Source organism: Orbicella franksi, chromosome 15 (genome assembly GCF_964199315.1).
Source record: "Orbicella franksi chromosome 15, jaOrbFran1.1, whole genome shotgun sequence".
Classification (NCBI taxonomy): domain Eukaryota; kingdom Metazoa; phylum Cnidaria; class Anthozoa; order Scleractinia; family Merulinidae; genus Orbicella; species Orbicella franksi.
The window spans coordinates 17106396-17126980 of record NC_138159.1 but is presented as its reverse complement, the minus strand read 5'-3'; the positions used below and the strand labels follow the sequence as shown (position 1 = coordinate 17126980).

At 38.7% G+C, this 20585-nt stretch overlaps 1 protein-coding gene and 1 long non-coding RNA gene across 2 annotated transcripts; both read left to right on the top strand.

Annotated features, from left to right (window-relative positions):
- The first annotated feature begins 51 nt into the window (after positions 1-51).
- Positions 52-14866, top strand: LOC145469099 (uncharacterized). The gene is made up of 16 exons (XM_081452754.1): positions 52-141; positions 1161-1195; positions 2973-3013; positions 4048-4143; positions 5274-5324; positions 6035-6108; positions 6228-6317; positions 7220-7267; positions 8253-8373; positions 9120-9181; positions 10073-10142; positions 10508-10596; positions 11516-11590; positions 12017-12076; positions 12164-12209; positions 12865-14866. The coding sequence occupies exons 1-16, from the start codon at positions 58-60 to the stop codon at positions 12909-12911; spliced, it is 1089 nt and encodes a 362-aa protein (XP_081308880.1). The 5' UTR covers positions 52-57; the 3' UTR covers positions 12912-14866.
- A 560-nt stretch (positions 14867-15426) lies between these two features.
- LOC145469100 (uncharacterized) lies at positions 15427-19950 on the top strand. The gene is made up of 4 exons (XR_014042277.1): positions 15427-16462; positions 18738-18827; positions 19696-19764; positions 19921-19950. It is a non-coding gene; the product is annotated as an uncharacterized LOC145469100 (long non-coding RNA).
- Positions 19951-20585: the final 635 nt, after the last annotated feature.

Below are 20585 nucleotides of genomic sequence, written 5' to 3'. Positions count from 1 at the left end.
GATAATTGATCGGTGGCTATTTTTGGTCAGCAGCTCTTCCCTGGGGGCTCTACCAACATGGCCGCGAAAAAAGTCGTGCAAAATATTCGACTTTTAAAAGTTCGTCCCTTAATTGATTTAAGGGTCAGATATTTCTCCAAGGTAAGTGTTAAAAAATATATTTTTCCATGAACATCAGAAATCAATATTTAGGCACACAAGAGCTTCTTGAATAAATTTGTAGGCTGTCTAAGTGCTTCACTAAGCCCGGGTTAAGCTTAGGTTGGGCTTTTACATTTTTCAAAACTTACTACATTACCTATTTGTGGTTTACAAAAATACATTCGTAAATTTAACATATATAAGCTTACATTTTTGTTTGTAAGATGTTTATGGGACTTGTCATGACAACAGACCAGGCACTCAGCGGTCAAGTAATTTAATGTGCATGAATGACCAGAAAAAAAAAATTCTTGACGTAAACATTTTATGCAGTTTATTCGTTTATACTCGGTTTAGAAAAATTAAAGATGAACTAAGCACTATTTTGAGAATAAATCTTGTGGTAGGTAAAACTGCAAAGTTAAAATCTAAAACATGCCCTTTTGCCCCCCACCCCCCCTCTCCCATAACTGGCCAAGCCAATTTATATCCACTCCCCCTTGGGTTGAACTAAGTCAAAATTTACGACCCCCGACTAGAGAAAAAAAAGATCAAGGCTCTGACTTGATGTCAACTTTAGAAATAAGCCAATTTTTCTTTACCCCCTCATGAAAAAGCTGTTTCTTTCAATGGGAAGAAGAAGAAAACTGATACAAAAGCTAAGATCAAAATGAGGCTCAAATGATACTTAACTGAGCCTCTCAGAAAAGAAATTCTTAGCCCTTTCCTTTGTTAACAGGAACACATGGTGTTGATATAAAATGGTATGGTCCTAGGTTGAGACTCCTGGTCCCAAGTATACCAGTTTGTGTTTTTTGATCTGCCTTTATTTTTTCCTCTTTAAGTAATTTTGTTAGAACATGTAGACTGAATTGAGAATGCTGATGTACCTGCATAAACCGTCCTGTTTTCCTCCCCACTCTAAACCCACCCTACATCTCCAAGGTGTATTTTATGTAATTTCATTATATTTTGTTGCAATTTGTTTTGGTAAAGAATATTTTGTGTAATTGTTTAAGGAGTTGCGGCATGGATTTATTGGAATGGTTGGCAAGTAAGAATATCACAAGTCTTTATTCTATTATACTGTAATTTTATGTCACACCTATTATAAGTGGACACCCATGTGAGGGTAGTAAAGGGGTGGGGGGGGGGGGGGCTGTGATCTTCTTTCATGAATAAATTAAGTACTGTTAGCAAGGTTTCTTTTTCATAAATTTACAAATCACTTAATGCCTAAGTTGCTTTTTACATGCTACACCATAAACCCTTTGTCACCCTCCCTTGGGATCTTAGGGCCTGTTTACAAGGAGGGAGGGTTACCCTAGCAAGCAGGTTAACCCAAGCTGGAGGGCAAAAGATAGCCTGGGTTTAGAAGCAAAATTTCACAGCTAGGGTAGCCCTACAACCTGGGACAACTTAATGTGGGGTTACACTCAAAGGGTCTGGAAACAATTAGAAAGTAAACCTGGGTAGGCGGGTTAACCCTACATGGAGTGTTTACAAGGGAAAAAGTTAACCCGCCTGCCAGGGTAACCCTAGCATGCAGACAGGGTAACTCACCAACCCGGGTAACCCTAGCTGCCTTGTAAACATAGCGAAGGAAAAACAAGGAAATGTGCAAGTGCTAGGGTAACCTGCTTGCTGGGGTAACCCTCTTTCCTTGTAAACAGGTCCTTAAAGTGTTTATTGAAGAAAAGAGCCCACTTATGGGATGGTAATGGAAAATGTAGATTTGTACATTACTGAGAGCATGACTTAATGTTGATTAATGTGAGATGTCCATTTGTAGAGGTTCAATTGAAGGGGTGCATGCCTTGAAAGAAGCCTTAAGTGACATCTGATAAATTGCGAGATTCTCTGTCCAGAATGTCTTGCATTCCCTTCTGAAACGTGCTTTTCGGAAATTTTGAAAAGAACCACTAAGAGGTACCAAGATCCTGTTTTGTGGGTGTGGCTTGGAATTTTTTTCTCCTCTAAGAGGTACCTAAAGGGTACGGCAAAAGCTCCCGCTGTGGACTTTTTGAGACTTAAGACCCTAAGAGGTACCAAAACCAACTTTTTCACCCCTAAAAGGTATGATGAGCAGCCCCGTCATTTTTGTATGGGAGTCCATTCCCTGGGAGTTTGCTGTTACATTAACGGTCACTTAGGTCCTTATTCTGCGCAACCCTTCAGTTGTCCAGGAGTAAAGAATAGAACCTAATCCCTAAGTTTCTTTAAAAATTATACTTGTCTTGGAAATGTTTCAGGAAAGAAAAATATCTGAACTTTGGTATTAAAACTTAAATTTTATCATTCCGTATTATAATTTCCATTAGATGTCACGGGAGGTCATGTTTATGGTTGTACTAGGTTGGCTTGTTGGACTCGCCAAGGTTGATATCCCGTGTAGGCTCCCATTAAGGACCCCACTAGAGCCTAGAGGATCTTATATGAACGTTACAGAATCCTGATTTGGGATGGTGCAAACTTTTACAATCCTTGTTAAAAGTCCTTGTGGGGTGCTTGACAAAATGCCAACTGGTGAGACACTATTTTGACATGGGAAGTCATAATTCAATTTTCTGAGCCACCCTCCCCCTCCCCCAACCAAAGCAATGTTGGAATAGTGGGTCTACTCTGAATGAATCAATGTCAGCATTGTGTTAAGGGTGCTGAGGGGGAGGTGGACAAAATGGCCATGTGTTGGCAAAAGTGCAACATGTTTAAAGACTTATTGACCAGGATTGTAGGTTTTAGAGATCGAGAATTTCTGTTCTGGTTGTTCAACATCCCTTATTGAACTGCCCATGTAATTTCTGACTAGTTTGTTTGTTGGTTTCTATTAGCACCCCCCTGATAAGGTTTAACAAGCTTAGTGAAAGAACAGGTGAGAATAATGAATTTATTGGAAAGTAATAAATATTTTCAGGGGTGACTCTCATGTGAAAAGGATGGGGATGCTCCTGAGAAAATTTAAAATTATACCCATGACTGTAGAACAGAAAGGATTGTAAATGTTCAAAAGGTTTCTGTAATTGGAAAGTTTGCACAGGGTTAAATAAAATGTGGTGAAGTAAATTTGGTCTTTTTTTCCATCACAAACGAGGAGCTTAATTTTTGGAGCGTTTCTGTGCAAAAAAGACATGTTTTGGTTAATTCCTTGATTTTCTGTTCCTGTCAAAATATGGAAAATCACACCACCATCTTGGTTCACGACAGAATTTAAAGGGGAAAGGTTCTTGTGACTTGTGTTACAAATGAACTTGTCATGTGAATAACTAATCCATTTCTTAGCTACGTGACTGAACTTCTGGCAAAAAAGCAGGTAACTTTTTTTCTGGAAAACCAAGAATAAAATGCTGTCATCATGCTTGGAACATTTCATTTACTTTTATTTCTTTGCATTTTACAATAGACCGATTTCGATATTATATTAAAATTCAGCCTAAAACAATAAACCTCAGGACAAGGCTTTGGGGAATAACTACAGAGTTTGTGGGGTTTATTTCCCAGAGCCTCGTGCTAGGGTCTATTGTGTTAGGCTAATATATCGAAATTGGTCTATTATACTAATCAAAAAGATGCCTTAATAGATAAAAACATTTGGCATTCTATCCTGGTCACTGTCAAGTGATATCAAAATTTACAATTTACATCCTAGTTATATGCCTTTGTGAAAGACAGAAAGGGACAGGGCTTGCTAATATGATCGTTTGTATTTTCAACCACCCATCACTGATGGTGATGTTACTTTGCGTGACATTGACATTGAACAAGCAATGTTTGAAGAGTGATGCACTTATTGAGAATGGGATCCGTTATGCATGTGATCTTGAGAACATTTGAGTGATAAATTTGTTGTGAGATCTGGTCATAACACACCCAATGTAGCTTGATTTCTTGTAATTCCGTGGTCTTAAGGATGTGACATCACAGCTAAAGCAGAGCATCTTAACCCGGGAGGCTCAGTGAAGGATCGTGCTGCACTCTACCTTATAAAAGAAGCAGAAGAGAAAGGTCAGTTAATGTTTACTACAGGAAAATTTTAGAATATATAAATTAGAGGAAACTGTGCCTAAGGAGGATGACTACCTATTCTACAGTAGCAGTTGTTAAGAAGTGGCTGGCAGGAGGAAAGGTTAGCACCAACATTGAAATGTCCAGTATCAAGAGGGCGTGTTTAAAACACAGAATGGTGAAATGGGGAAATTGTACTATGGTTAGGCTAAAGCACTCTGGTTTCTCTAAATAGCAGTCGTGTTAGCCTAAATATCACCGACTCAACAGAGGTTAGCTCTAAATAGTTGTAAATTAAGTTTAACCCTTACAGATGTACCTGTATCCCACATTGATTCTTTCCTGTGGGGCCATTTTTAAATGCACCTGTATCAAGCCTCTGTTGTGTCCTTGGGCATAGCCTGCCAATAAGACTTCTAATTAGCCATGGTCTAAATGAACACCGGCCCCTCCAAACCATACAAATCACAGCTTTTCAACTGTGTTAATCTTAGTCTGTGTTTGAACCAAAAACACTGATATTTGGTAAATTTAGAATACTAACTTTTAGATGCTCCTTTAGGTACCACGTCCACTTTTTCAAATTAATTGATTTTAAATATTAAATGGTTTCCAGCCCCTTACTTGTTTAGATCATGGCTAATTAATGTGTGTTTTGAATGGAAAAAGATGGCCAGGCAAAAAATGTCAGTGAGCGGAGTCAAAACTGGGCATGAAAAAAATGCAACAAGGAAATGGCCAAGCATAGTCCTCCAGACCACTTTTGACAAATTCTGCTCACCTTAGACCATGCTTGGCTCACCAGTTTGATTGCTTCATGCCATATTGGGAGAATGTTCGCAAGACATCTTCCAAGGGCAAGATATTTTACCCTCACATGGCATTTCTAACCTATTGTATTTGAGGTTTGAATTGAAAAGTCAAAATGTCTCAGGCTTGCAAAGAATACTACTAGTTTTGCCTCCTTGCAAAGTCTTGCATTTACCATTCACCACCCCTAGCTTTGTATGTTGACTCATCCATCCACACCCACCCCTTTTTTTCCGCTTGTTCAGTGATGTTCTTTATAAGTTCCTCCTTGGTAAAGCAGGCTAACTAGTGGGTCCTAAATATTCTTGTTCTCATTGCAGGTTTAGTAAAACCTGGCGGAACAGTGGTGGAAGGCACAGCTGGAAATACAGGTTTGTTTGTAATTGCATTTATTTGCTATTAAATATAAAATTATTGCATGTTTCTTAAATTTGTTCAGTCTGGAGTTCTGCTCACACAAGAATCCAGCTCACTAGCTGTTAGTTCACCCTCCCCATCCTCCTAATGGTGGTGTGATAAATATGTACATTAGACAACAAGGAATGATTTCTTTATTTGTTTATTTATTTATTTATTTATTTATTTATTCATTCATTCCCTGACTGACTGACCTGACTGACTTATCTCTCATTCATTATGTGTGGACCTTACTATCTGTCCTTCGATGGTATTTAAACTTTCATGTAATCCAACTCTCACCAGAAATTGTGGGACAGGCTAACAGCCACTTGTAACAGTAATATCATCGCAGTGTAAATTACATTGTAAATTTTCTTCATTGGATGAGGTAAAAGGTACAGCCTGTATATGAGCCAAGTGGCCAATCAATGTGGCACTTATTTCTGGTTTCGGTAGCATGAAGCGACTAGGAGTATTTCTACTCCCCCCTGGATGGTATGCTAGTCCATTGCAGGGTTACTCTCAGCATTAAATTTGCTGGTACCCATTTATACACCTGGGCGGAGAGAGGCACTGTGAGAGTAAAGTGTCTTCTGTAAGAACACAACTCAATGTCCCCGTCCAGGACATGGATAAGGATCTTGAAACTAAAATGATATTTATATTTCATTGTCTTTTTCAGGGATAGGTCTTGCTCACATCTGTCTTGCGAAGGGTTACAAGTGTGTTATTTATATGCCAAACACTCAATCCCAGGTATGTAATGCTGAAGTATTGTGCTGCTAGCTCTATGAGTGTTCTGTCAAAAGTATTTAAACTTTTACATCAAGTTTGCAAATCAATATTTACTACTGACAGTGTTTGCTGTTGTGTAGGAAAAGATAGATGTACTTCAGACTTTAGGTGCTGATGTAAGACCGGTACCTGCTGTACCATTTGACGACCCTATGAACTACAATCATCAGGTGATTAAAGTGAACTAGGCAGGTTTTTATAATGACTGGAAGAATCATTGCTCACTCATCAGTCAAAAGCCTGAAAGGAAGGGGGAGTGCTCCCCAAAGTTTTTGGGGGGAGGGGGTGTGTGGTCCAAACCTTGAAACTGCCGGACATGCCCTATTTCATACCTGAGCCAAAAATCAACACCCCATTATAGACGTTGAAAATTAGTATGCAGCTCTAATATGTGGCTTCCATCTGCATTAACATGTGAGATGGGCTACAAATTTGACAGTGTTGATGTGGAAAAAATTAGTTCTTTGTAAACAATCTACCCAATACCAAGCCATAGTGAAAATATACCGGCCTATTTTAGACCAAAACAGCTAAAAAGCCATACCCTTTGGGGCCGCACATACCTATATAGCCCATAAAAGGGAGTATCCCCCTTGGGTCAAAGCAATGTTTTAAAAAAAGTAAAGAACAGTGCTTGATTAAAACAGTGACCAGTGCCTATAAGCTACTTTTAGGAAAAATTGTCTCAACTTTTCCAATAAGTGGAAACCAGAGACTTTTGGACAAAGTTTCTGACAGACAATACCAGACAATATTGCCGCTCATTTTCCCTTTAATTCACCACTAAAGTTACAGTTATATTCATATATACTAAAAAAAAAAATTATGTCAACCAAATTTTCCCATGGTCAGCACTTTAAAAGACCACAAAAGTGCAGCAATAAAATCTTAAGTGATTTTGCTGGAGTTTTGAACATTATTCTAATGTTATTTCTATGGTTTACCAGGTTTTTTTTTTGGGGGGGGGGGGGAGCAAATGGTTGAGACATTTTTTAAAAATGACAGTTTCTTCATGCTAAATTAATTCATGAAATTTATTAATAATGCTAACAATATTTTTTCTGCAACTTAGGCTAGAAGATTTGCTGAGACCATCGAGAATGCAATCTGGACAAATCAGGTGTAGTGAGAATCTGGTGATGACTGATGTTTAATTTTTCCCATTGGTATAGCAGCTGCCATTGGCTTTTACAACTACATGTACATTACAATTTTGGAAGTTAAAATTTCGGAAATTTTATTTTGGACATTTTATTTCTGGACACTTTTTATCTCATTTTGGAAAAATTTCAGACTAAAATTTTGGCCACTTTGTTGAAGTGTACCTAAAGTAAATTTGCACCAACAAAACTTGAATTAGACTGAAACAAATACCATGAAAATGATAGTTTCACTGCACCCTCAAGGTTTTACAGATTCACAAACAAGAAAAAGTAATTATAACAACCAATTACATCAATTAAGCCATTACGTACGTGTCTCAAGTAGAGTTCACTCCATAAAGTAAACTAAGAGTTTTGGAGCTACTTACAAATCTTATGCTGTACTGTAAATATTTCGGATGGTTTTATATTTGGCACTTTTTGAGATAGAAATTAAAATCGTCCAAAATTTTATTCATGTAATTGTAGAAGAAGCATGAGAAAGATTAGAACTTACAATCTTATAATGAATGATTTATGATAAATTCTCCTCTAAACTGTCCTGGCTACCACCATATTTAACCTCAAGTTTGAAATATTATGTTTTGTGATTAATTAATAATTAATTAATGACAGCTCATTAACTTGTATTATTATATCCTGTTATATGGCTTGTGTTTGTAGCTATATAACGATTGCTCTGATTTGCTAATTCTAGAGCATTATTCTCCTGTAATGCTCACGGGTCAATTACAGGCCTGCAAGAACAAAGCAAAAAGCTGCATTAATAGTAAACAACTTATTTACCCTGAACGCTTGGTCTTTGCAGGAAAATCTCAAACCTTGGCCTTGCTGTATGGACCTTGCTATCGCTCCGTCAATACAGCATGGTCTCAGTTTGAGATTTGACCATAAAGACCTCACTGGCAGTTAATAAGTAGTTTTTGTTGTTTTTGTTTTCAGTTTGACAACATATCCAATAGGAGAGCTCATTTTGAGACTACAGGACCAGAAATCTGGAATCAAACAGATGGACGGATAGATGCTGTTACTTTTTCTACTGGGACTGGAGGCACATTGGCTGGTAAAGAGACTCATTCAAGGGCCTGTTTACAAGGAGGTAGGGTTACCCTAGCAAGTGGGGTAATCCTGGCTGCCTTGTAAACATGACGAAGAAAAAAAAGAGGAAATGTGTGAATGCTAGGGTAACTCGCTTGCTAGGGTAACCCGCTTGCTGGGCTAACTCTCTCTCCTTGTAAACAGGCCCTAAATCGTTCCCTTCTTTCAACTTGTTCCAACAGCTGACCAGTATTTGGTTTTATGTTGTTGTTCCAGAAAATATCCCTGCCCCTCCCATGGAAGGTATTTGGTACATTGAGGCTTTTGAGACCACCCACCCCCTTGGAATTTCTGATGACCTTCCATGGGAGGGTAGGGATTTTGGATATATTCTCACTGGAATGTCACTCTATGAAGTAAAATGATGCAGGAAGAAGGAGTACAAATATCTCATGTTATTTGTACTCCTGAAAACAGGCTTAACATGTTAGTTGTAGTCTTCTTTGTTCTCTTGAGTGCATGCAACACCAAACACCTAAGGATTAAGCAACTAGGACTATTTCTGCTCTCCCCTGAATTAGATGCTAATCCATCACAGAGTTATCCCCCAACACTAAAAATGCAGTGGTACTTCTTTGCACACCTGGGTGGAAGAACACAGCACTGGCTTGATGAACCCAAGTCACTCTAAAGTCCATCACACCAACCATTAGACTTATTTGGCTCATTGTCCAATTGTTCTTATCTTATTCTTCTTTTCAATAATTGCAGGTGTAGGGACATATCTTAAATCAAAGAATCCAAATGTTAAAGTTGTTTTAGCTGATCCTGAGGTAATTTGTTAATGTGCAGTTCCAGAAAACATCCCTACTCCTCCAACAGAAGGGATTGGAATTTCCTTGGGGTGGGGGTGAGGGGAGGGGGGGGTTGTCTGTAAGACCAAAACATTTAAAGAAATACATGAAGCTTAATTGTAATTTCCAGAGGGGGCAGGGGATCTCCCTTTCTTGGTGAAGGGGAATGGATATGTTGTAGGTCTAAAAGAAATCCAGGTTGAAATGAAATTCCTTTGTCTCTTTATCCTAATCATCCATGGATCATGAACAATCCAGATATGATTGAATGGATTGAATGCTAATGAGATTCAAATTCCCTATGATAAGCATCACAAAGTGTCCTCATTGGTAAGAAGTCACCAAAACACACACAATTCTGTCAAATGTAAAGTAATATGAAAATGGCAAATAACCCTGCCAGATATGAAGTACTAATTAAACAATACTTGCATTCAATCCTGAACATAAGTGGAATAATCAAGGTTAGAAGACAAAGGAAATTGAGAATCAAACCAGGTTAAAATCATTTTAACCTGAATTTCATTTTGACCTACAACAGATATTCTCTTGAACTACACAATTTGCTCCACTGTAAAGAAACAGTCCTAACGTGAAATAGCTCCAACCCAGTCGGCTCAATCTGTAGTGGAATGTACTTACCTTTAGGCCACATCAACTCCCATGACAGGCTTATCATTGTATCTAGTCTGTCCATAGATCCTTAATTTTGTCTTGAGTTCATCAAGATTGCAAGCAGAAGTTTTGACCGTAGTGGAGTAATTAGAAGAAGCCCAAAAGCAAGAGGGACTAAGTTGTACCATAAACAAGCATCATAGAACATCAACAAGCATCAAAAGACTGACAACATTTTTCTTTTTTTATCAACAGGGTAGTGTTCTCTACAATTATTTCAAATATGGGGAATTAAAAAGAAGTGACGGCAGCTCCATCACAGAAGGTACTCATCAATAATATTACATTCACTGTCAATGCTAATAACACTGTTTGTATTTTATCCATACAATGTTATTTGATTTATTGTGGTCCATTGTTCCAGTTTCCAGTAGGGGCGTTTACAGAAAACTCCAACCACCAGCCTACCAGTTAGTTCAAGAATAGAAGTTTCTTTAAAAATGTTCTTTTGATCTTCTCTAGGGGGAACTCCCATTTGAAAAGGTCAGGGGTGCTCGCTGGAAAATTTGAATTAAACCCCTAATGGAGATCAAATTCTAGACTTTTTATATATTTTTATTTTATTTTTTGTAATTAGTGCCTTTTGTTGACTGTAAAAGTGTAATTTTGACAGCTTTGTTATCTACACAGGTATTGGACAGGGACGAGTAACAACCAACTTAAAAGGTGCTCCAATTGACGATGCTGTCTTTGTGACTGATAAAGAAGCAGTTGAGATGGTGAGACAAAGTGTAATCTGTTGGTATGCCAACAAGTTAAAATTTTCTTGATTTACCGCTAAATTCTTAAAACTGGCATCAAATCATCGCATCATATCAGTAAGGAATTTCCACTTTGAGCTTAAAGTACTCAGTAGGCAACGAGCCTTGAATGACTTTTAGAGGTTTCAACAACCTTTGCGTTTTTGACTCTCACAAGAATTGCAACAGAGTATTTTACTCTGAAAGCAAATGTAAACTGCATGCTCTTCTTATCCTCACACAAATCGAAACTCAAAGTCAGCACAAAACACAACAGCAACGCCTTCATAGGCACCCCTTCCTACCTGCGAGGACAATGCATCACCTTTATGCACCCCATATCCCCACATACACCTTCCCTATTAGCCTTAATACAGCTTTATTCCCCTTTATTTACCTCCATACACTTCCATATACGGCAGACCTGACGTCCATACAGCAACATTCAAGAGCGCCTCCCAGGGGATTTGGGAAACAGGCGAACATGATCATTTATTTCAAGGGAACAAGGGATATTTTGGAGCTCAATTTGAGGGAACAAGGGAACTTTGACAAAACATTTTAGGGAACAACGGAATTTATCAATAGGGAACAAGGGAGAAAAAGTGAAATTTTCGAGGGAACAAGGAATCATGTTGCCCACCTCGGTCTCTCTTTGGGAGGCTCTCATTCGACGCCAGCGCAAAACTGGATGGTGCATAAACCTCGACGTCCCCTCAAATTTTCATGTCCACACAACTTGACACCCGCAGAAAAGAGCCACAGTCCTTGTACGTAATTATCTTCTCCCAATTGATGTCTTTGTAAGTTATGCAGACCAGTAGGAAATATTTAATCATGTGTTAAGGAGATAATTTTAGGTTTGTTTTAATCATTTCTCTGGATCTTCCTTCAACAGACGTTCTTCTTACTTCACGAAGAAGGCTTCTTTGTAGGAGCTTCCTCTGGTTTAAACGTCGCTGCTGCTGTCAAGGTAAATCGAAATCAAATTTGGTCCAAAAACATTCCTACTGTTATAAGCTCATCTGAATCTCTTACGCCTCAATACATTGTCTATGCTCCGATCATTTCCCAAAATACTGCAAATATTCCCGAGTAAACCCTTCAGGGTGCATCCTTTTTCACAGATGTTGTTTTAGTCTAAAACGTGTTTTGTAGGCGTCATTTAGTGTCCGAATGTAATGTACGTGGAACATTTTCACATGCTTGGGCCCATATCTATGCATTATGCTAGAAGCCCATGATCATGTTGCTTAGTAATGTGGTAACAAATACTAGGGGCTCAGTCCATCAATTATCGTTCTTTCCTTATATTATGTAATTTACCTTTCGTCCTTGTAAGGGTTCCTTTCCTTTCCTTGTTGTTATTGCAAGTGGCTTTTCCCTATTATTTTCACAGGTCGCGGAGATGCTTGGCCCTGGTCACGTGATTACCACGTGCCTATGTGACACGGGGCAGGTATGTGACAGATCACGTGATGTTTCTTGATTCAGGTTACCTCCTTGTACTACTAACGCAGTGTCCGTTTGTCCTCTCAACTTGCAGAGATATTTTGCACGTCTCTTTAGTAGGAGTTGGATGGAGTCTAAAGGTAGTTTTATTTGTCATTGTGCTCTTGACCTATCGTCATTCAACTCTTAAATTTTCGAAAATTTAAGGTGGCTCTGAACCCTACCTACAGAATTTTTTTAAACCTTGCCAAAAGTTGCATCTTATCATGCTTATCAAAAGTTGGTAATACAAAAAAATTTCACCGTGCCGTTTTTGAATTATAAGCCCCTAAAGCTGTAATTAAGGGTGTTTCTAGGAGGTCGTACTGTTGCTATGGTAACCTATTGTGTCACGAAATGATGACAACGTGTTCACCAATGATTGGGCAGTTTTTTGATACCATGATTGTAGCATCAAGTGCTTAAGAGTGGTTATAACGACCCATCAAAATCTAAGTGCTGGAAACTGTTTTAAGCCACCTTAAAGGTAATTTTGTACGTGGCCAAAATAACTAAAAATGCCATGACTGAGCTCCTTTACTTCTGTCGGTTATAATAATTTCCTTTTTACCATCGCTTTGCAGTCTTCAGTCATGTTATTGTCTTCTCTATAACCTTGTGTCTTCATAAAAGAATCCCTCTGCTTACCAAGGCTCATATTCGTAGAATAAAACATTATTACTTTTAAGGTACCCCTGTGATCTTTTTAAATTTTTCCTGCAATAGTAAACAGTATAGTGTTTCTTTCCTTTGCAGGTCTTCTAGACGTAATTCCTGAAAAATATCGTCATTCCTTACATTGATGGAAGAATGCTTAGTAGATACTTAGTTAATACATGATTTCTAGTCAAGCTCTCTTGCGATGTGCAGCCCTTCTGGAGAAGGGTTAAGGACCGTGTACTCCATCGGTCAAATGCGTAGACAGTAGTAGTAGATATTTAATTAATGTTAAAGCCTGGTTTCGTTTGCGGTGCAAACCCAAACACAAACGCAAACACAATAATTCATATTTCGCAGTGAAAACGACCTTGACGCAGGCATAAGCACAAGCGCAAGCACAAGCACAAGCTCAAGGATCAGAATTTTTCCTTTTTCTTGTGCTTCCGCTTATGCTTGCGTTTGCGCTGCAGCAAGTGAAAGCGAAATACCTCTCAGGCATAACACAAGCACAAGGATATTTACCACACGTGGTTAAGTTTGGCCGATGAAAACACCTGATCCAGGTAACCTCGCGCCTAAACAGTTTTCCAAAATGGCGGAAGGCTCAGATGATTTTGCTTGTGCTTGTGTTTGCGTCGAATTTCGTTTTCACTTGGGTCATCCCTAATGCTTGCGTTTGTGCTTGCGCTTGCGCTTGCGTTGCTAGTGAAAACCAGGCTTAAAGAGTGGTTTTCTCTTGAGTGTCGTAAAGTAATTATTTTTTATTGTTACTCTACACGATTGGCATAAAACTTGCACCACTTTTTCATCCAATCACAAGGAAGACCAAAACCAATTGTGACTCGCCCGCACTCGTTTTCCCGCGCTTTGTGTCAGCTACTTGTAATTTATTAATTCGGGTTTTGATTGGTTCATTGTATTGTCTCTGTCCTTTGTGATTGGCTAGATTGATTACTTTGGTTTTGGTTTTACGACACTCAGTTGAACACTGCTCTGCTGGCAATAAATGATTAATGGTCAAGCTCTCTTGCGACATACGAATATCCCGCACAGGGGTTTTGGACTTTGCACTCAATGTGTAAGTCGTGACTGACAATTAAATGATACCCAAACTAAGTGGGACACTTGTACGAGATAATAATTTCAACTTGCGTTCAATTGGTTGAGCAAAACGCGCAATTTAGTTTGGAAATAGCTTTTAGGTAACGCAAAGTTTTGGTTAAGCGGCACTGATCTATAGCAGTGTACAGAAGAGTGAATCGAAAATCCGTTAGAATTCACCGACTGTTCTCGGAAAAACTATAAATAATACTTTTAACACTACCTACGAGCACTTCAAAGATTAAGTGTGGTAGGTGGTGCCAACGATCCAATGCTCGACTTAATTTATATTATTATAGCAATATATGACTTAGTGAAATTTACTAAGACGCATTAACATTTTGGAGCGGTTTTCACTTATGAGTTGATAGTAATTTAAATTTTCTTTGGTTTTATATTGCTTAATGCAACGCGAATGGCTTAAGAAAACTCGTGCCACTATGTCATCCAATCAGAAGTGAAACCAAAGCCAATCGCGACTCGCTTGTACACGTTTTCCCGCGCTTTGCGTCAGCTGCATGTATCTGCTTTGAATCCTGATTGGTTCACTGGGTTGTCTGTGCTCTTTGTGATTGGCTAGAGTGATAACTTTGCTATTGCTTGTACGGCACTAAATTGAAAACCCCTCATGTGCACAAAACCAAGCTTAATATATGATCATTCTTTGTTGTATCTATTCCTATCGCATTCGTGTAGTGTAAATTGGCCTTTGCCATACCAAAATATTGCATTTTTCTGAATTTGCAGAGAGACAAAAAATAAACACTTGTCAGAAGAAAGAATATTTTTTTACAACCCTCCAGTACAAGACAATTCTTTCTTGTTTCAACTGTCGAAAATTTGAAATGGTATACAAGTTGCCATTGTAACGTTAATTAACAACAATTCTAAATATGACAAAATATTTTTAGCAATCATCATTAGAAATAAAAACAGTTTTACCTATACTTTATTGGAGAAATTACTTATTTCAGGCTAATTAAAATCAGTGCTATTATCTCTACCAATTGAAGACGTAATTGATCATCGCAGTTATACGCACAACTTCAGCAGTTCTAAAGTAAAAGCCTGAAAAAAATTTAGGCTTGAACGGGATTCAAACCCATGACCTCTGCGATACCGGTGCAGTGCTCTACCAACCGAGCTATCAAGCTAACTGGCAGCTGGTCATGTTGTGAGTTCGCACGTAACATAACCTTGGATGTTGAAGAATGCAAATGAATATATGGAAGCTCTGTCATAATCACTTCCATTTTACCAAATACGTTATTAGGAAAAAAACGCGAAAATGATCGCTAAACTCACAGACTTGATTTGCACGTTTTCACGAGCCCAACTGCAGTCCGCTTAATAAGTAAAGATTAATGGTAAACTTTAAGTCATATAATCAGCAGACATATTCATTTTTGCCTCAAACTGCGCCACAAGCTAGTTAAGTCGTTTTGATAAGCGTTGCTCAGATCGTTAGGAAAAGTAAAACTGCGACGACGTTTTTTGGACCTTTTTTGCGAGACAAGTTGGTCAAGTTGCAGAGAAAATTGCCCCGTGTAACAACACCTTAAAGTATTTTCTTTATAAAATTGGTCAAAACTTTCTCGAGAACGCGCGCAGTGGAACGAAAGATCTGAAACACCAACTCCTTTTTGACACTAGCTCCACACCTTTTGGAACTTCCAGACTCAAACCATACCCTTTTCATCTGAAACGAACAGCTGCATTTTCCTCCATGGCCTCCAATAACTGGCGGGGCCTTGGCATGAGGAAAAGGTGGGCTCTGAGGAAGTATGATTTGATTGGCGAGATTCGTGGATAATGAGATGTTCACTAATTCAACGCTGGTTTCCTTCCCGGAAAGATCCATTGGTTGGTCTCTGCCTAAAACCGATTGATTACAGCAACAACAGCCCCTGGAGAAGATTAAAACTGGCTTGTTACAACAACTGCAGAAATTCTGGCGCGCTCATTGACTCTCTTCTTCGGATATCATCCTTTAATGGTAACTGCAGGTTTTGTTTTCGGAAAATCGAGAGCAGAATAAGTTGGAATATCATCAGGTAAGGGATTCTTACGCAATAGAAAAACAACTAGTGCGTTCACATCAACCAGAAGTCGATTTTTGCATGGTAGTCCGAGCAATACGGGATACATGCTCCCTTTGTTAAAACCCGTAAGGTCTGTAGAAGTTCTAAAGCAACTATCAGTTTTAAGATCAACAAGAGGATATTTCAAGGAATGAAACTAGCGTTGAATTAGTAGCTTATTCGTTGCACCCCTGCTCACCGTTTACTGAAACATGTGTCTGAGTCTTCGAAGGCCACCTTTTCCTCGCGCCAAGGCCCCGCCGGCTAAGAAAAGACACGCGGCCCTGGGACTCAACTAATTTGCAAATTGCAAATTTTCGCTCCTTCTTTCCCGCACGAGGTTCTTGGAAGCTCCGGTTCTTTGCCTAATGCCGTGTCTATACGAGAAGAAATGTTCCCAAACGTATTCCTGAGACAAACTTTTGCTGGTGGAACCTTCTGGAGGGAAATTCGCTCACCTATTCAAGTGCCAGAAACAGCCAGCGACCTCAAGATGCAAAGTGTCCTCCTCGGTGTGTAATGAAAGCTTTATGTTTTATATCGTTTTTATTGCTACTCTTGAGTACTTAAATATGTCATTTCCATAATTTCACTGTTGTCAACTCAATTTGATGACGACCAGCTTTTCGTCTTGCAACGTTCTAAGGAAACCTTTCAAGGAAAAATTCTTTTACATAATCATAGGGGATAGGGGGGGTGGGGAGGTGGGGGGTGGGGGAGGAGGCTGTGCGTAGGGCGGGGAATTGACTTTTCAAATGCCCCAACCCAGGGCTAATATTTTGCATCAGAACCACTCAGGACACCACAATAATATTGGGATCAAAGGTCCCCTGCTCTGACCCTTGACAAGGGGGACATTAGGGGGTCCTGAACACTGCAATAGCTCAAAAAATTTTGGGAAATACTACAATATCGCAAAAAGATTTGCCAAATACCAAAGCACTTCAATAACAAGTAAAAACTCGATGCCATACTGAAACTACTATTCTGCAGGGACGGATCCAGGATTTTTCTTAGGAGGGGGTGCACCACTAAAGGCCCAGGTACACTGCACATTTTTTCTTGACTTGGCTACACTGTTGCAGCATTTCATGCAGCATTATGTGCAATATTTGATGAGTGGCTTCTAAGCTGAACAGTGAAATATGCGTCACACCTTAGCATGAAATGTTGCAGATAGTGGATACACGAAGAAATTTGTTGCACGCAATGTTGCAGAAGTAGGACGAAATTCTACCACTGCAACATTGTGCACAATATTGCATGCAACGATTTCAGGGGTGGATACATGATGTAATTTAGCCATTGCGTGCAATAGTGCATGCAGCATTGCACAATGTATCCAGGCCTTAAGGAATGGCGTAACTGACTCACAAGGTAAACAAATTTAAAAGGCAAATACAAGGAAGAAGGCTCTATCTCAGGGGGGTGCACAAGTAACATCCATTGGCATGTTGACTCATAATTAACCAAAAGAGTAACTTATCTTTTTCCGACTGGAAACTGGAAAAGGTTCAGAAAACGTTGGAGAACTTGGAGGATGATTTTTAATACCATTGAAAATGCTAAAAAACCGTATCCTGCAAGTTCAGAGAATACCACAATGCCACAATTCCAGATTAAAATTACCAAAATACTGCTAGAAAAATTGTCCAAATTATACCACAATACAGCGAATACCAATGTCCCCCTCCTTGACAGACGGAAACAAAATAAGAACTGAAACACAACAGGATTGTCTTTAACCATGTGTAATAGGTTTTGAAGATACACTTTTGTAGCATAGTTTGAAATCGATGGAGTAACACCTTTTCCATAATTATTTTCAACAAAATACAATACAAGTATGGACCAGCATTTGTTCGCTGTAATTAAACAACTTTGCAGTAAGTTATGGCACTAAAAATTAAAAATGGTTAAAAAAATCAATAAGCTTCAGGGTGCTAGACTGTTTGTTGGCAAACAGTCACACACAAATTGAACTACACTTGCTCAGCCCCTTCCTCCACCCCACCGACACTGTTGAACATGTGCACCCGCAATTTCTCCACAGTTTCAACATTGTATTGGGTGGGCAGGGGGAACAGCAATGCATTTTGAAAATGATAGCAGTGCTTTTTCAAACTCTGTTGGTGAAACACAGGTAATTCATGCCATGACACGAGTGTCCCAGGGACTTTCACCATTGTAGATATATTTTCAATACAGTACTGATTGGCAACAGAATGTGATAGGGCCTTGCTTGTACACATAACCTGTGTAAAAAGTTGTTGGTTATAAAATATAGTTAAGGATGAACCAGTAGATTATTAATGTGGAGTAGGTGGGGTTTACCTGAATTGCAGCACACAATATTATTTTTGCTCCTTCCATCCCAGGGGCATATCCAGGATTTTTCTTTGGAGGGGGTACACTATTGTTTTACTTCTACACCAATAAACCACATCTTTTTTTTTTGTAGAATACCAGTTATATTAGAAAGCCCCATGTTGTCTCGGGAGGGGGAGGGAGGGAGCTGCATACCCCCTGCACCCTCCCCCTAGATATCCCTTAAAGAATTTTTTTTCATACCTGTTTGACATTCCTTCCTCCTTAACCTTTTTTTGGGGGGGAATTTCTCCTTCCCCCCTTCCCAACAAACAATATTCCAATGGAGAACCCTTTGCATTTGATTTGTTTGTAATAGATTTTCTTCAGTGATTGTTTGAAGATATTTGTGCACATGATGTTACTATTGTACTTGAAAAAGTCGGCACTAAATCACTTATCAGTGTCTGTATTACTTAGTCAAAACATGAAGCACATGAACATAATCTGGTGATATTGGAGAACTGAAAGACTAATGGTGGACTTCAGATACAGCTGCATGTATTAAAGGTAAGTTTTGGTGTACATGTATATATGAGAATTAGGAGTTCACTCTACATAGCAGCTACCACATGTAGTATCAGCTGGAATTCTGTCTCCTGAGAATTGATGAAAGGGAGAACGTGACATATCTTATTGTAGAGATGCCGGGACTCCTTTCTCACAAGTTTGAACTTATCTTGATTTAGTTGGTATAGTGTGATCATCCCAGTGAGGGTACTTCTGAAAAGAACTGTTGTTGGTGATTGACGTTTTGACAACCTAAGAGGAAGTCATCTTCAGAGTCAAGTGAATGGTGTTTGTCAGTCGATGGTGTTAAAAGTCCGGTCCATTGAAAATGATTGGTCAGTTTAGCCATGATGGTTCAGTATTGGCTGTAAGACTCGTGTAAAGTTTGTCATCAGGCATTGGTCAGATCATTGGCCAGAACATCAGTCACCAACAACAATTCTTTTCAGAACTATCATCACCCAGACGATTACACTAAATAAACTTTTGATACTCCTGGGTTCAAACCATTTGCTATGTTATCTTGATTTGTTAAGGGGGTTAAATTGACAGTTTACTTACCTGGAGAAAGCAACTTTGCAGTATTTATGATGGAGCATTTTTACAGATGTTTATTTTTGGATTATTTTCTTTAGTCCTGGGAATGTTCAGTACAGTTCTTAGTGACAAAATATGAACTGTGGGAATTTGTTCTTTATTATGCTTTATGGGTCCCTGGAAAAATGTAAACAAAGCTGCAGTTGAAACAATCACTTTATAGATAGCATATTTAATACAATTTTCAATTTTACATGTAATAATTTCTACTCAAAAGTAAACAGCAGCTGATAAGTCTCTCATTGAAATATTTTCTGTCATTAATTATCAGGCAAACAAGAAGCAAACAACAACATGGGACAACTACGATCAATGGAGGAGACAGATACAGCTTGATCAGGTCAGTTTATATTTCTGGTATCTGCAAGTATACCTACACCTGTATATATTATTACTCCTAGTAGTTCTAATTCCATCAGTTAAATTTATAATGCTAGAGTATGCTAACAGCAAGAAATCATAAGTAACTTGATGATACGTTTGTAACTCTTATCAGGGTAAACAAGAAGCACATAAACATCAAAATATCAGTAGTGGAAGTGAAATGCATCAGACATGGCAGGTGAGTTGAAGTTTTTCTTTACATGTAGTGGATGAATGCATCACTATAATTTAAGTCACTTTGAGGATTGTATCATTGTAGAATTGGAAGAGAAATCCAGCAGATTATGGTTTTTGACATTGTTGCTAAGTTGCATGACAGTCATTGGTGTTAGTCTGATTATTTGGAAACATTCATACCTATTTTTGATGGGATGAAGAAAGTTTGAAGGTCTTTGTTTTTTTCTTGCAAGGATTTGTCAACTAAAAATGGTGCTTTTTCTTCTTAATACTAGTGATGTAGTCAATTTTTGACTAGAAAGTTGTAGTCTCTCAGGTTGTAAGTGTTGACCTACACAAACTAAACACAGCCTGCATAGCAAGCATTCCAGAAGGAGAGTGAAAACTATTGATAAAGCAGGGGGTGGTGGGGCAACTGAAGGAATGCTTCCCCACAAATCCTATGATTCTGAAAAACGCCCACAGTTCAATTTCATGGATGAGTTCATTTATTGATTGACAACTTGTCACTGAGCGCTACAATTGCATTTTTCAGAAAACTCCAGAACAGCACCACATTCAAATTGATTTAAAGTGAAAATACCCTAAGTGTTCTGTAAA